This window comes from Ochotona princeps, chromosome 21, assembly GCF_030435755.1.
Source record: "Ochotona princeps isolate mOchPri1 chromosome 21, mOchPri1.hap1, whole genome shotgun sequence".
In the NCBI taxonomy this organism is placed as follows: Eukaryota; Metazoa; Chordata; class Mammalia; order Lagomorpha; family Ochotonidae; genus Ochotona; species Ochotona princeps.
This window is the reverse complement of record NC_080852.1, coordinates 36,069,186-36,087,085: the sequence shown is the minus strand read 5'-3', so window position 1 is coordinate 36,087,085 and position 17,900 is coordinate 36,069,186. Positions and strand designations below refer to the sequence as shown.

General features: G+C 40.5%; 1 protein-coding gene across 5 annotated transcripts in view; it reads right to left on the bottom strand.

Moving 5' to 3' along the window:
* The window catches only part of TMCC1 (transmembrane and coiled-coil domain family 1), a 147,962-nt gene that overhangs the window by 63,808 nt on the left and 66,254 nt on the right, over positions 1 to 17,900 (bottom strand). Inside the window, exon 1 of one of the 5 annotated variants that reach the window (XM_004581324.2) lies at positions 11,305 to 11,864. The exons of the other annotated variants lie outside the window; for them this stretch is intronic. Within the exon in view, the coding sequence (XP_004581381.1) occupies positions 11,305 to 11,343 (39 nt within the window). The 5' untranslated portion in view covers positions 11,344 to 11,864. Of the gene's footprint in view, positions 1 to 11,304; positions 11,865 to 17,900 lie in introns of those variants that run through there. 5 annotated transcript variants of the gene reach the window in all.

Genomic DNA, 17,900 nt, shown 5'->3' with positions numbered 1-17,900 from the left:
TATGCAGTGAAATTTCCCTTTAACGTTAAGGTCAAGGAACATGAAACCAGAAAGCTGAGAGGAATTCTAATCATGATTTTACCACCATGTAGTGCTTATGCTGCTTCTTTACTGATGAAATGTGGTAAGAAAATACTTTGTATTTTTCTTCCTTTGGTATAGGCTGAATTTCATAACTTCTGCAGCATAGTATATTTATGGTAGGTATACTATTATTTCAAGATAATATACTCCCTTTAAAGAAAAATTATTAGGGGCCTGCAGTGTGGTCCACCGGATAAAGCCACTGCTTGCAGTGCTGGCATCCAATATGGGCACCTAAACAGCTCCCTGCCTGTGGCCTGGGAAAGCAGTGGAAGATGGCCCAAGTCCTTGGGCCCCCTTGAACCCAGCTGGGAGACCCAGAAGAAGCTCCTGGCTCTGGCCTGGATAGTCCGGGCTGCTGCAGCCATCTGGAGTGACCAGCCCTCCCTTTCCTTCCCTCCCTCCCTTGCCCCTGCCAACCCGTCTCTCTGCAACTCTGACCTTCTAATAAATAAATGTAAATTTTATATCAGAGAAAGAAATCTTTAAAGATAAACAAATCTTTTAAAAATAAATTATTAACACAGAACTTCATCCTGATAGGATTTCTATTACTAGTTTGGCTTTTTGTGCTCTTTTTCTTCTGAGCATCTGACATCAAACAACTTGCTTTTTATTTGGCAATTCATTCAAAATTCAATGACTTATTATAAAAGCACAACATTCTCTACCATAATACAGATTGCCTATGATCAAATAGCCAAGGTCACATTCTCGCAAAAGTGAGTTGATAGCAGAAAGTAAATAACCAAATTTAGTTTTCAACTTATACTCCTTTAAATTATACTTTTAAAACATCTAGGTCTCATTACAAAACTAAAACGTCTCTTACATTCTAATTTTCCACCCCCTGGACGATTTCAATGTAACATCTTCTAGGTCCTGAATCAAACTCCTTCTGCAGGTTGCATTTGCACCATCTGTACTCATGGTTTCACTAAAAACTCTCTAATAGATAACGATTTGGAATGCATTTAACTTCAGCTGATCCTTGAGTACCACAATAAGCATCTTTAGAGAGGTAACAATTAGAAGTTTTAATGAACATATCTCTTCGGATTCTTTGCAGACCTTAGCAGACCAAGTAGCAAAAACAGAAAATATTATGAAATACTATCTTTCCAAGCACAATTCCAATCACACTAAAAATCTATCTTAACCAAAACAGAAGGGCATGCGTAAAAACACTCTTTTCTCTGCATGCACACACATCAATACAGTTTGGTCACTGAACAGTTTCAGCAGCCGTGGAGATGATGTCACTACTAACATACCCTTTAATCTTCAGCCAAAGACTTCACCTACCAGATGATAACCAGGTCCCTTTCACTTCTATTCCTCAGTGATATTACAGAAAAACTTGTTCAGTACTGGGGGAGGCAGAGGGCCACTGACAACACCTTGAATGAGATTTTACTTTTCCAATTTGCAACTATTTCAATGTCCCTTTTTCATTACTTCCCAAAGAAGCCACCCACACTAACTCCATTTCCTATCCAGCATTTCACTTTCTTCTCACTCTGTAACTTGGGATTCATCCTATCCTGAAATAGTATTTCTCATAAGTATTTTATTGCTTTGCCAACATAATAGGAAAGGTAGTGTACAGCAGGTTCAAGACCTCATGTGAAAGATATGTATATTGGGCCCGGCGGCGTGGCCTAGCGGCTAAAGTCCTTGCCTTGAAAGCCCCGGGATCCCATATGGGCGCCGGTTCTAATCCCGGCAGCTCCACTTCCCATCCAGCTCCCTGCCTGTGGTCTGGGAAAGCAGTTGAGGACGGCCCAAGGCTTTGGGACCCTGCACCAGCGTGGCAGACCTGGAAGAGGTTCCTGGTTCCTGGCATCGGATCGGCGTGCACCGGCCGTTGCGCCTCACTTGGGGAGTGAAACATTGGATGGAAGATCTTCCTCTCTGTCTCTCCTCCTCTCTGTATATCTGGCTTTCCAATAACAATAAAATCTTTAAAAAAAAAAAAGAAAGAAAGATATGTATATTAAATGTGTCATTTCACCTCTTTGGGCACCACTTTTTTCATTAACAGAATATATGGATTAGATGAATCCCAAGGGCCTCTTATTCTGTTAAACCTGTATCTATGCTTGTATGATTAAATTGTCTTCATTTCTAATTTCTCCTGGGCACTAAATCATTACCTTTGCTTCTGGTATGTGCTCAAAGCCTATTCACTTACAATTTCAAATACTGCCCCTAAGCTAATGCCACTCTCATCAAACCCTAAACATAGAATTCTCTCCAGTTTCAAATACAAAAGTACTGCGTTCTGCCTTTCAACCTTACCAAAGATAGTACTTGCATACCCAAATAAAACTTAACTTCAAAGGATAAATCATCCCTCAAGCTTGTCCCAAATCTTAGTTCCTTAACAATTAGGTAATTCACTACAGAATCTTGAAGTAAAACACAACACTTTGAGTCTTTCTTTTTTCCTTCCTACAGCTCATTTTCATTACATTCTTTTGATTGTTCTTTACAGATAACTGGTTTTGGATCGGCTCAGCTACAGCGCTGAGACCACTTGGGGAATGAATCAACAGACGAAAGATCTTCGTGTCTCTCCTCCTCTCTGTATATCTGACTTTCCAATAAAAATAACAATTTTTTAAAAGTTGATTCCTGGGATCTGGGTATTTGTGAGAATTGTATGGCATGCCAGGCTCTTGGCTTTGGACTTGGGAAGCGGACCAGCAAATGGAAGACTTCCTTTCACTGGAGTCAACCAGAAAACGGAAGATCTCTCTCTTCTCTCTTTCAGTGACTCTGAAAGAGATGTTAGATTAAATATATATATATACGTATATATACATACACACTTACAAGACTGTATTTTGAAAGTATGTTTGTGTTAGAGTTCTTAAGAGAGAACAGATGCTAAACCATGATGTACTTCTTCTTTTCAACAAAATCCTAACTGGAAATCTTGGTTGTTTCCTAAAAGATTTGTTTCCATGCTGTTCTTCACCTATGTGTTATCAGTAACTGGCAGAGGAAGATACCCCTCCAAGAATAAGCAACAGACTATCAGATACTTTCAATGCATGGAGCTGCATTAGAAGTGCAACTTCTAAGAAGAAGAAATGGTGCCCATAGGGGTTGCCGACATCACAAGTGGTGGCTTAATGCACTATACTATGCCACCTGCCCTGGAGGGCTTTCTAAAACATGTCTCAAATGACCATCTTCTTGAGCCTAAACCACATCAGTTTGGAGGTAGTCAGGAAAGAGAAAATTAAGAACACTGATCCAAATTCTGGAGGTCTGGCTAAAACTCCACTTTCTCCAGAAGACTTTTCACACCTATTTCAGATTCAAAAGAGCCAATTCCTTTCTCCAAATGTACCTAATTTATTTGATATTAATTTCACAAAAACAAAAAGCTGAGGGCAGGCAACACTTGGCATAGCAGGTTAAGTAATAACTTGTAATGTTAGCATCCCATATCAAAGTGCCAGTTCGATCCCCGTTGCTCTGCTTCCAATCCAGTTTCCCACTAATGCACCTGGGAAAGCAGTGAGTGATGGCCCAACTGCCTGGACACCTGACACTTACGTACAAGGCCCAGATAAAGTTACCGGTTTGGGCTTTGGCCTAGACCTTGCGTTGCAGCCATCTGGGGATTGAATCTGTGGATAAAAACCTCTGTATGTTTTTCTCCTCTGCTCTACCTTTCAAATAAACAAATCTTTAAAAATTAAAAAGTGCTTTTTTTTTTAGCCTGTCTTATCTCACCTCCTAAGATGAACTTTCCCTTCGGAGACAGAGCAGTATGCCTTTGTCTGACGTAGGGTCCTAGAGTTCCAATATGCCATCATACAAAGAAAACTAAATTGTATGTAAGGTATTTTTCCATTGTAAGGAACATCTGTTTTTCAAAAACAAATTCCTAATTTTTGCCTGAAATAATAAGGTGGAATAAATGTCTTTGCTCAAAGCCTGGACTCTAGGCATATGATCAACTCTAGGCATATGATCAACTCTAGGCATATGATCAACTCTAGGCATATGATCAACTCTAGGCATATGATCAACTCTAGGCATATGATCAGCTCTAGGCATATGATCAGCTCTAGGCATATGATCAACTCTAGGCATATGATCAGCTCTAGGCATATGATCAACTCTAGGCATATGATCAACTCTAGGCATATGATCAGCTCTAGGCATATGATCAGCTCGAGGCATATGATCAGCTCTAGGCATATGATCAGCTCTAGGCATATGATCAGCTCTAGGCATATGATCAGCTCTAGGCATATGATCAGCTCTAGGCATATGATCAGCTCTAGGCATATGATCAGCTCTAGGCATATGATCAACTCTAGGCATATGATCAACTCTAGGCATATGATCAGCTCTCCAGTCTGGTTACTATTCTCAAGGCCAAATGATCCAGAGCTGGTTACGAACTAAATGCTACATCTGTCCACTAAAGTCATACTTTATTTATATACTTTTGCCTACAACAACTATGTAAGACTAGGTTACTTCTGGAACTCAAAATTGGATGCTTTCATTACTGTCTGCAATTCAAAGTCCCTTTCCTTGGAATAAAACCTTACTGGCAACAACAGATACTAACAGAATTTTACATCACTGAAGGGTCCAAAAAAATGCTTGCTTCCCACATGAGGAAAGATCTTCAGAGAGGTCAAATGGCTCGTTCAAAGTCACACAGCAAGACATGGTTTACTTACTTTGGCAGTAGTCTATTTTACAGTTTCTTGAGTATAGAGAGGTTAAATCCCAACTGATCCCCACATACAAGAAAGGAAATCATTCTTTTCATTTTTGCCTGTGAGCCAAAGTAATTAAAAAAAATCACAATATTTCCTATTGCTAAGTATTATATGTAACTTTTATGTAAAGATATAAGCAAAATGTGTTACAGTCTTATCCACAACTCACAAAACTCGCTCAGAATAGTACAGCTCATTTATCCAAAGGAATATTTTTAAAAACTTTACTGATTTTACACTACAAATGCATGTGTTACACTCAAAGGTTACCTTCTATCTGTGATGAACACGGATGGCTCTTAGCCCAGAAGAATATCATCTTTCAACCACTAACCTTTAAGTGAACTACTGGTGATGATTTTCACGAGAAAATGATGAGCCTGAAATTTACTTTTACTTTGCACCGTAATCTGAGTCTCTCTGGTCCCCTTCTCAATCACTGCTTCCCATCCCCAAACAGCTTAAATATTTACCAAAAAAAAAAAAAAAAAGGAATTTGTGTTTTCTAAAGCAGTTTTAAAGGATAGTCACATCTTTCTACAGTATCTGTAGAATGACAAAGTAATGAAAAACAACCAACTTATACCATCAACTTAAATTCTTATGGGCCCAGCGGCGTGGCCTAGCGGCTAAAGTCCTCCTCGCCTTGAACGCCCCGGGATCCCATATGGGCGCCGGTTCTAATCCCGGCAGCTCCACTTCCCATCCAGCTCCCTGCTTGTGACCTGGGAAAGCAGTTGAGGACGGCCCAATGCATTGGGACACTGCACCCGCATGGGAGACCTGGAAGAGGTTCCTGGTTCCCGGCTTCGGATTGGCACGCATCGGCCCGCTGCGGCTCACTTGGGGAGTGAAACATCGGATGGAAGATCTTCCTCTCTGTCTCTCCTCCTCTCTGTATATCCGGCTTTCCAATAATAATAAAATCTTTAAAAAAAAAAAAAACTTAAATTCTTAATAGCTATCAAAGTGCAAGTGTTATCAGTCTTGATAAACATTGCAACTTTTAAGAACCATCTAGTGGAGTTATTTAATACAGTCATTTTTCCCTGGAAAATAATGCTAAAGTTAACCAATTATTAGCTGCATACTTATATCTCCAAAGAGATTTAAATATCTTTTCTGGGTAACATATACTGTTCTCTCAGACACATGGTCAATAAATTCTATTATTTTTGTCATAATAACATTATAACTATTTTAAAATTTAAATTATCAGCATTATGAAAACATGTCAGAATTTAACACTTGCATATATTTCTTTTTTCTTTTAAAGATTTTTTTTTAAGATTTATTTTTATTCGAAAGGCAGATATACAGAGAGGAGGAGAGAGAGAGGAAGATCTTCTGTCCAATGGTTCATGCCCCAAGTGACCACAATGGCTGGAGCTGAGCCAGTCCGAAGCCAGGAGCCTCTTCTGGGTCTCCCACACGGGTGCAGGGTCCCAAAGCTTTGGGCCATCCTCGACTGCATTCCCAGGCCACAGGCTGGACCTGGACAGGAAGTGCGGCTGCCGGAATTAAAACCGGCGCCCATATGGGATCCTGGCACATTCAAGGTGAGGACTTAAACTGCAACGCTATTGCGCTGGGCCCCCCAAAATTTATTTATTTTCATTGGAAAGGCAGATATACAGAGAGGAGGAGAGTCAGAAAGATCTTTCATCCACTGGTTCACTTCCCAAGTGGCCACAGCAGCCAGAGCTATGCCGATCCGAAGCCAAGATCCAGGAGCCTCCACCAGTTTTCCCACATAGGTGCTGGGTCCCAAGGTTTTGAACCATCCTTCACTGCCTTTCCAGGTCACAAGCACAGAGCTGGATGGGAAGTGGAGCAGCCATGACATGAACTGGCGCCCATATGGGATCCTGGTGCGTGCTAGGAGGGGATTTTAATCACTAGGCCATTGTGCTGGTTCCTCTCTATATTTCTAAATTAGTTTATCTAAGTAAACCTACTATTTCCTAATGTACTTCAGTAAGAAGACAATTTTCTAGTCTCACCATATCTATAATATGTCAAATTGATCATATTGGGGGGGTTGTCTCATTTAACAGAAGAACATATCAGTCTTCCTATTTTGGTTTCATAATATATCAGGATGGTCCTAAAATGCTAGCGATACCTAGCTGTTCAACTTCTACAAAACAGATTGATATGTGCAAAATAAACAGAACACTATCTGATTTAAGCCTCCTAAAAGTGGGTCAGATGAACGGGGATGTAAAATATTTAGCTATTAATAAAATATAAATACAAAAAAATTACTTTTCCAAGTATAAAGCTAATCAGTATCCAGAATAACTTGGGGAAAACGAATTAAATTTTTAAAAACACAAAAAAGGGACACTGTATGTCGTTCCATTAAAAAAACACTTCGATCTAGTCCTGACTCCCTATGTGAGTATACTTCGTGCTAACAGTGTAGTCCACACTTTTCATATCATTAAGAAGGTCCAATGCATGTTTTAAAAACTGTTAAAATATCCAAGGAGGCCTCAAGAAGTTTGCAAAGAAATACCCTAAAAGCTAATGTGTATTTTCTATGAACTCTGACATCTCCCTCACACATGCATAAAATTTAGCATCTACTGATTAAGAATACTCTACAATGAGTCTACCTGAGGCACTTCATCTTCACTGATTAACATATATCTACATAAAGACTAAGTTATGCATATTTCCACAAGTCGTAACCCCAGATCAGGCATAAATCCACAGAAAAGTACTTTTGAAAATATAAGCTTTTATTAAAAATTTAAATATGATCAATACTTCTCTAATTTTAAGTTTGCTTTGCTGATATAAAGTGATACCAAGTAACAGGACACTAAGAAATGTGGAAAGAGTGAAGATAACGTTTTTAGATTACAATATCTTCAACTGTTTTACCAGCTGATTAAATGACTTGAACAATCAATAACATAACTAGGGAAACATTCCACAACTTCTGTTTCTCAAACACAAATCTGATTATAGGTAGCTACTTAATAGTATATACTGGTACAACTTTTCTCTCCTATGTATTTTCACCACATGAAAACTTTAAACACAGCAAAAGACAGATCTCACAAACAGTGAGACACATGTTGTGACTGAAAAATAATCATGCCACTGATATATTGTTGTTTCGGAGATCCTTTACACAGAAAGTGGGTCCCGTGAGGCTGGGCTCCACCCTGCAAAATTCAGTCTTGTGTGACAAGGTGGAAATCAATGTGAGCCAGGCAGCGCTAACTCTTCAGACCATGTTTTAAAACTTAAAATTCACGTATTATCTTAGAACAAACTACACAACATGTATTTTTCATGTTAGGAAGTTCAGAAAAGAGATGTTGACATTTGCATACATACACAAACAATAGAATAAAGACAAAAATCAATCAACAGCAGCAGGGACAGGAACTGCATGAAAAGATGCTTGGAAGCAAGACTTCAGCTGCATAACTTTTAATTTTTGAACTATGGAATTCATTACCATGCAAAAGTAAAATAAGAGTAGTATTTTACTGAAGATATGAGTCTTAAAATTCTCTCTCAAATCCTCTTTCAATTTCATCAGACCTTCTGAAAGAACTGAAGTTTCTGACAAAGAAGGATTTTCTATCACTCATACAAGATTTTGGGAAACATGTTTCTGATCAGCTAGACCACAATTATAAAGGATTTTTATGAATACCTAACTCAATGTATTTCATTTCATAGCTGATCAAAAGGCATCACAGTTTGAAAACTTTCATATGAATGTGTACAGTTCAGCTTTAACACAGTCACTTCACATCCAATACTTAAAATCAAATCTTGCTCAAACTGATACTTCTGTGATCAAAGAAAACAACTTTAACTGATAAGTTCAACCTTTCCTGCACACTTGTTTTACTTCCATGAGAAGGGATGGCCCCAAGGAAGTCACCTAACTCCTTTACCATGCTGTTTTCTGTACGTGTGGATAAACATATGAAAGAACAGCAGACACTGTGCTAGTGAGTATGGTTAATGTATCAGAGATTTAGGGAGGCAGGGGGCTTGGGAAAACAGAAAGGGCTTTGGAGTTAGTCCTCAGTTTGAGCCTGATCTCCTTCCTGTCGTTGCAAGGCAAATCACTTTATTTTGGAAACTCAGTTTCTTTAATGAGAAAGAGAAGTTCACAGCAGCTAACACAAAGATCATCAGAATGACATGAACTGTCCACACCGCCAGATCCTGAACTACTCTGGAGGACTCGCTACAGGAGGCAACAAGCTGGAAGGGAAAGTTGTCCTGGGTGAATGTTTCTAAAGTCAACAGAAGAAACAAAGCAGAAAACAATCTAAAATGGTATGGAAAACAGACTTTTCTGTGATTCATATGGGATTTAGGCACAGAAAATAGCTGTTTTTCTTGAAAATTAAGATTTTTTTAACTTAAATACCTTAATTTACCACCCCCCATTTTGTTAGCTCACTCACTAGCCTGGAGCAGGTTTTTGAATGTTGCAGGGAAAATGTCAAGGCAAACAAAGACTAACAAATGCAAGAGTAAAAGTATCTAAACTGAATACTAAGCTTAAAGTTCAATGCAAACATATATAAATATTTTCTTTCTGAGCTGAAAGATGATCACATCTACACTTTTTTATTAAAATAAAAAGCTGAGTTTAAAACAGATCTTAAGATTCTCTATCCTTTTTGTAGATTGTTAGCAAAAATGCTTGTTACTAAAATTGAAAAAATCTAAAATTGTTATTCAACTGTGTCTGATGTACAAAAACAATTTAATTTTGAATGTTCATTACAGGTCTGTGTGCTCAGGTAACCATGGATTTAGCTGGAAAAGAACAGGTACATAAGGCAATAGCTGAGATTTAAAAAAAAATCCTCTGACAAACTACTCAGCTTTTCCTTTGCATTTAAGTGTCTTATAGGTTGCAACAATTTGAAAATATTATTGAATATCTGTATCACAGACACTTGGTAGAAAACAGATTTTCTTAGATTTGGTCATGACCATCCATTATATGGCAGAGGGGGCTAGAAAAAATAATTAAAACAGGTTACTAGTTGGCTTAATATCAGTACCTTTTACTTCTTCCTATTATGGGAGGGATATGCTTTTAGCCCCCTAAAATATCACTTTTCTAAAGTATAGGCATAAAGATAGTATAGAGTGACAAGAGGAATTAAGCTTAAAAAGTAACTGGGAGATAAGAATTGGCAACAAAACCTCTAGAACACAATCACTTTCTCATTAGAAAATAATCCCAGGAAGTTTTCGACTCTCAGACATCCTGTGAAGATGCTCACTGCCCTGACAGTCTCTAAAGGCACTACCCATTGGGAAAGGCATGCAGTAGAGGACGCTGAAAGAGTTAACAGAAGCGATTCTTAGCATTTAGGGAAACCTGAGGGGCTTCCTACCTACCTAGTGTCTGTCTGTCTGTCTCTCTCTCTGTCTCCTCTTTCCTTCCCAATTTGGAGCAGAAAGGAAGCAAGGGAAATTTATTTTTAATACTTTCAAAACAAATCCTGCACTCTGGGTCCACAATTTGATCCAGTTCTACAGTTGGGTTACCTGAGAGAAGCTAAGGATTTCCCTGAGGAACCCCACACCCTTTACAACTTAGAATTGTGAGCAAGACTGCCTGGGAAGTAAGACTGTCTATGGATTGACTATTTGTTTAAGCTTCTGCCTGCAGGCAGTGAACTGTGACACCATTTAGCCATTGCAACATTTTAAAAGAGTGTGTCTAAAGAATACAGTGCGTTTTGAAATAAAGCCTGACTTCCCACACTGGTCTGCTTTGCTGACGGACACAGCTCAGAGCAGATCAAGGGGTGCTTGCATTCACCTCCCCCTGTTAACCAGGAGCCTGTTTTGTATTTTTTCTAAGTTTGATTTTTATCAAATTAAACAAACCCCCCCTTCCCCAAGATGTTCTCGGGACACCTGCTTTTCAATGAGAATTCTGTATGGCTTTGTCAGCCTCCTGGTCACTTGCTTCCATGCATTCCTTTATTATGTATGCAAGTTTCTCAACAAATCAAGCATTATAATATTTTCATGCTGGTCCTGGTCACTGAACTGTTTGGTGGCAGTTTCCCATAGTTTATCAGTGACATTTGTATAAAAAGCGCTAATTTCACAGCCCAGGAAGGAAGGCTTCCTCCTTCTGGGTCCCCAAGCTGTTAGACTAGTTGCCAATTAAAAACGCACTTTCAACCCACAATTATCTTTCACACACACCATTTTGGAAATCCTATCCAGGCAGCAAACTCTGACTTTGTCCGAATTCACAGATGACAGCTGCGGCGGTGCGCTCTCCAAGCGCAATTGCCTTCCAGCTTTGTCAGATGAAAGAACAAAAGGCAGCGCGTCCTCCCCAGCCCCTCCTAGTGCTCGGGGACCGCAGGCTCGGAAGAGTCCCCGGGGCTGGGCGGCCGAACCGGCCAGCGCACCCCTTCACACACACACCGCTCCGACCCACCTTGGATAGCTGCCTCCTGAGGCTAAAGCGCTGGACCATGGTCACCCTGACGTTGCTCCGACAAGCAATCCACAAAGGGAGGGTTTTTTTTGTGTGTTTTTTGCCTTTTTTTTTTTTTTTTAACAAGCAGCTTCTGGCCAAAATCGGTGGCAAAACATTTTGAAGACTGACAAAGTACAAAGAATTTTCCCCACGAGTCTTAGCAAACTTGGAAGCAGTTCATTGTTCCACCCGGAGACGCGCAAAAACCCACTCCAGGGGACGGGCCAGCAAGGAATCCCGGAACAGCAGCGCGCAGTGCCAAGCTCTAGGAGCACTTCCTGTGAGTCAGCTGTGAGGGGTCCAGCCCAAGGACCACCCCTTCCCTTTCCAGCAGGCGAGGATGCGGCTGCACTGCCACCTGAGACTCCAGGGGGGGCGGACCTGATGTTCTGGTCAGTCCGGGAGGAGGAGTGGCGTCCAGGTCAGAGAGCATCCGCCTGGCTCCTACCCTATTCCTCCCGTCCGGACCTGCCGGCGGGGGCGGCAGATGAACATACCAACACCCTCTTCTCACCCTCCAACTCAGGTAACCGGCTGGGAGCAGCACTATGGGAGGGGGGAGCAAGCTGGGGACTGCACCAGCTCCCGGCTCAAGAAGGAAACCCCTCCCTGCCGAGCTCGGCAGCTGTGCTCTTTGTCTGGCATAACTGGCCGAGCCTTTCCTCTTATTCACAGGGAGGGGTCCCGGCTGGGGAAGGAATGTCAGGTGCAAAGCATACTCCGCCAGTGACTTCAGCCCCGTGCCCAACTGGAATACACCAAGAATTCCTCCTGAGGTAACTACCCTCTCTTTTTGGAGCAAAGTGACTTAAAAATGTGCACGTGAAACAATAGGAACATTTCAGATTCAGTGCAGGTAAAAAGGTATGGAAAATGACAGTCACCCGTGCAGCTTCAAAGTTAAAATCATCTGCCTCTGATTCTTGTTTTGGTGTTTCCAGGCAACTGCTGTCAAAAGAAAGCTTTCTTAAAACTTTCCACTATATGTGCTCCTCTCGGAATTGCTGATTATTTCTGAACAAATTTAGTAACTGATTGGAATAGCATTTGTTGACATGTTATTTTTTTTCCTACTCCAGTGCCTCTCAATTTCCTGTGAGTACAATTAGGTCTTACACTACACTGACAACCTCTGTTGGAACGACCTACTGTGTGCAGTCACTGTGTTAACAATGCCTCATATTTCTTCCACTGATTTCTCAAAAACAATCCTGCTAAATCAGTGTTATCCCAATAAGCAGGAATCCTCCTAAAACCTCAGCATTTTTGTAACAAAATCACATAATGTTACTGATTTTTGTCTTCAGGCAAGAAAAATGAATGGGAAAGCAAAAGACGGATCTTATGCACCCTCCAAAACGCCCAAATCACATACTGCTGGATTTTACTTATTAGTAAGAATATTATTTGAGATTCACCTAAAAAAATTCACACACACTCACCTATCTCATAACAGGAAAAACAAAGATGCTAAAAATTCAATCAGTATGCCAAGAAAGTCACTATGACCAGCACCCATATACCAAACTTCACAATCTTCAGCACCAAATGACTGAACTTCAGTGTTTAATTACAGTACTACTTAGTAAGGAACAGTGCTGGCACAAAGGAAAGAACGGTGAGCTTTGGGACAGGAAAAGTTTTAAAGCTGGTATCTTTCAGGCTGTGTAGGAACTGCAAGTGAGCAAAATGGGGAAACGGCATTCCATGAAATGAAATGAATACTAGGCAAGACACTGAGGTGTAAAACAAGAATTAAGTAAATAGTTTTTCCACACTCACCAGGCAATGTATTATTAACCAAGAGTGTTCAGAAAGTTTCATCTATATGGACTGTGAATGCAAATAGTAGCAAAATTATTCCCTCTTGAAATACTTTGTTTTTGAAATTCTGCATGTTTGTTACTTACATTTTTAGGAAGTACCTAAATGTAAACACCTCAGCATTAATAAATGGTAATGTTGTTTCTACCTACCTTTTAAAACAAGGGAAGAAATCCACTTTCAAAATTTCACTCTAATGTTGCCAGTTTCTCAATGGTAATTCATGCCCCTTAAATGATGTGGCATTTTTGTTTCAAAATTTTTCTTTTGGCAATCTTACACAGATAATACAGTATTTTACCCACCTGAACAGATCAAGTGCATTAAGCATCTATTTACAAAAGCCTGAACAACCAAATTAACTTTGAAAATAGTATAATTTATTTAGCAAGAATTTTAAATATACTGAAGAAAAAAATCTGAGACCCCAAGGGTGCCCAATTCCATAACTAAATGCTGTAAAGAGGAAAAACACTTGTCAAATAAGATCCTCATAATATATGCACAGGATCCCTTCAAACATACTAAGCTTGTTTCCTTTTTATTTCTAAAATTTTATGCACTTTCATTGTTTTTGAAAAGCAGAGATACAGAGTTTCCCATAGCTAGCTCACTAGTGGATTGGGTCAGGCTGAAGTCAGGAGCCCAGAACTCAATCCAGGGCTCCCACATGGATGGCAGGGACCCAAGTAATTTGAACCATTACCCACTGCTCCTAGGATGTGCACAGGCGTGATGCAGCACTGGACCAGAGTAAACTGGGCATGCAGGCATTGAGGCACACCACAGGCATCCCAAGTGGTGACTTAACTACATTGTCACACACCTGCCCGGTCTAGTTTTTGTTTAAGGTTTTATTTTTATTTGGAAGGTAGAGTTACACAGAGAGAAGGTGAGATGGCAGGAAGGAGAAGGAGGGAAAAAGGAAGGAAGGGAGGGAGGGAGGGAGGGAGGGAGGGAGGGAGGGAGGGAGGGAGGGAGGAAAGGAGGGAGGGAGGAAGGAAGGAAGGAAGGAAGGGAGGGAGGGAGGGAGGGAGGGAGGGAGGGAGGGAGGAAAGGAGGGAGGGAGGAAGGAAGGAAGGAAGGGAGGAAGGGAGGGAGGGAGGGAGGGAGGGAGGAAGGGAGGAAGGGAGGGAGAAACTCTCTTCCACCCCCAACTGGCTGCAACCCGTGGGCCAGAGCTGAGAAAAACCAAAGCCAGGAGCTTGTGAAGCTCTCACTTAGGTGCAGGGACCCAAGGACTTGGGCTGTCCGCCACTATTTTCCCAGGTTTTTAGCAGGGAACATGGAACAGCAGGGACACAAATCTGTGCCCATTTGGGATACCAGCACTGCAGGTGCAGGATTAGCTTGTAATACCATAGGGCTGCCTGTCCACCTCCATCCCAGCCTGCTTGCTTTTGGGTGCTGAATTCTTTCCTCTCAAAAAAGTCAAGCCATCCAACAACAGCAGTAATGCATTTAAGGAAGGAAAGAATGGAATGATGGAGAAGTATAGGGTAGCCGAAGAGTCTATGTTCAGATTCTTACATCCAGGCAATTAACCATCCAAAAAGGTTACTGCCTAGACTACAATATATTTATCAAACATGCCATTTCCATATCCTCTTTTATCATTTCTCATCGAAGTTATGCCAAGATATTAAATTTTCTGACGATGTTCTTAAATTCATTTTTTCAAGAGATTTTCTAGGAAGGAGCCTCTTACCATTAAGCACAGACCTGATGCATACAGCCACAAGCATTTTATGTCTTCTATTGGCTAGACATTCTTGTGTTATCGTTAGAGTGGTTACAATGCCAATTACAATACACATGCGCAATGTATTACCATCTACCTTAACCACAACCCAAAAAAGTCTTCTAAAACAGGGCCCAGCGGCGTGGCCTAGCGGCTAAAGTCCTCGCCTTGAACGCCCCGGGATCCCATATGGGCGCCGGTTCTAATCCCGGCAGCTCCACTTCCCATCCAGCTCCCTGTTTGTGGCCTGGGAAAGCAGTTGAGGACGGCCCAATGCATTGGGACACTGCACCCGCGTCGGAGACCCGGAAGAGGTTCCAGGTTCCCGGCTTCAGATCGGCGCACATCGGCCCGTTGCAGCTCACTTGGGAAGTGAATCATCTCTCTGTCTCTCCTCCTCTGTGTATACCTGGCTGTAATAAAATGAATAAATCTTTAAAAAAAAAATAAAACAATTTAATTTCATTAACTCTCTTCTTAACTCTTTTGAACTGCTGTTGTATATTTTACTTCTATGTCTGAAGTTCTAAGAGAGTAATTATCATCTTAAAGTTAAGGAAATATACATAAAAATACAAGTACAGTAATACTTGTACAGATTAATACCGGATCAAGTTCTATACAGGTTTGTAGCTTGGCAGCCAGTTATTCAAGGAGTATCTGCATTACAGTTATGTAAGACTGTGATAGCATCCAAATTCATAGACTTATGTGCCTTTCTGACACTAAGGAATTTCCAGTTTCTGGCTTCAGTAAGTCTGAGTTGTGGGTGCCCTAATGCAACTGCCTCTCTTCTCTCAGAGTGTTTAAAACACTGCAATAGAATAAAATTCTGCATTGAACAGAGGAGTTTCTTAATTTTAAAATACTTCATTATGTTGAAACATAAAATTAGGATTTCTGTTGAGCAAAACTACATTCTCATGTGGTTCAAATTAATATTTAAGGGCCCAGTGTGATAGCGTAGCGGTTAAAGTCCTCACGTTGAACATGCTGAGGGTCCCATGTGGACACCGGTTCTAATCCCAGCAGCTCCACTTCCTATCCAGCTCCCTGCTCGTGGCCTGGGAGAGTAGTCAAGGTGGGCCCAAAGCCTTGGGTTCCTGCACCTGCGTGGGAGACCCAGAGGAAGTTACTGGCTCCTGGCTTTGGATTGGCACAGCACCAGCCATTGCAGCCGCTTGGAGAGTGAATCATCCGATGTAAGATCTTCCTCTCTGTCTCTCCTCCTCTGTGTACATCTGCCTTTCCAATAAAATAAATCTTACCAAAAAAACCCAGTAACAATATTTAAGACTTAACAGATTTCCTTTACTGAAATCAAGATTTAGAAGAGCAAGTCTAAATGTCTACAATCAATTTTTTACAAGATTATTTTGGGGCAAGTATTCAGCCCAGCAATTAAGATGCTGGTTGTAATGCCTGCATTCTGCATTGGAACATCTGAGTTTAAAACTTGTCTCCCCTTCTGAGTCTAGCTTCCTACTAATACTTACCGTGGAAGTCAATCATGAAAACACAATATGAAAGTCAAATTTGTCCTGGATTATTATACCAATCCACAAACATCTGCACTCCAAACTCTCTTGAGCCACAATCAGAACCTAAAGCCTTTATTCTTATCCTCACAAAACTAAACTTCTAACCGTGGGAAACAGCCTGCATTCCATTCTTCTGCAGAGAATCTTAAACAAGTTCATCCTACACTTTTAGTCCCTTTGGGCAAACATTCCTAAAACAACATGTGAATCTCCGGAGACTTATCTGCCTAGACCAATTTTGATTCTGTATGCAGTAACTCATCACAATTCATGCAATCATATGACACCCAAGGAACATGGAAAACATGAGAAAGATGATTAAAGAAATGTTTCATTATAAATAATCATTTTACAGGAATAAATTGGGTAGTCCCCCCTCCCTTTTTTTTTTTTTTTTTTTTTGCATTTTTACAGAAGGCAACAGTTCCAAAGAGAAGAAAACCTAGACACTGTTCTTTGGTTTAGAAGAATACCCAGTTGTATCTTGAACAATCTACAATTGTTGAAAACAAATTTAATGCTCTTGGAAAGCCTGTGGCGAGCTTAAGGCAGAAACAATGACTAAGGTATTCCAGCCCTACATTACAGCAAAATGGCTAAACATGTATTTGCATACTGCAATGAAAGCTTTATTAATAAAACAAGAGTATGATTCCTAATAATGTATATTTTCCAATAAGCTTCCACTTCACTAAACTTTTAAAAGCATTCTCCTTACAGTACCCAGATACTAGACATTACAGTGACCTTTGCTCTAAAACACTGATCCATTGTGAAGCTTCTACTGAAGAGATGCTCAGAAACAGATCAGAATTAGGACCCTCTTTCACTTTCAAGGCCATTCACTTTACATACAATGTATTTTTCAAAGAAAATTGCTGTAGACAGAAATTTCGACAAGTCTTCTCAAAGGAGACTATTCATTCAAAGCAATTTTTTTCAAGTTTAGATGGTTCCCAGTAATTGATATCCTAGCTTCACTGATACTAAAAGGCTTTTGCCTTTGTATCTAATAATTAGAACAGGCATTAGATAAACCAGCAAGAAAGAATCACCACCTTGCATGTACATCCACAATACCCCATTCTTCTTGCCAACATTGGTATATTTCCTAAAAGAACCCTATTTTAAAATATTTATACTAAAGAAGTTATAAGCTTATTGTTGGTTTATCTTGGCTTGCTAAGTTTCACAATATTGTATTCCCTCTCAAAATTTGTGTTTTTTCTTTTTAAACATTTCATTATTTGAAAGGCAGAGTGACAGAGACATGTCAAGACAGAACTTGAAACTGCTGGTTCATGCCCCAGGCAACCACAACAGTCAGGTCTGGGCCTGGCTTGAAGCCAACACGCAATGGGCCCAGCCACTGGTGCCACTTCCCACTGCCTCCCCAGATGCCTTCGCAGGAAAACTGAATCGGAAGCAGAGCAGCTAGGACTTGAACT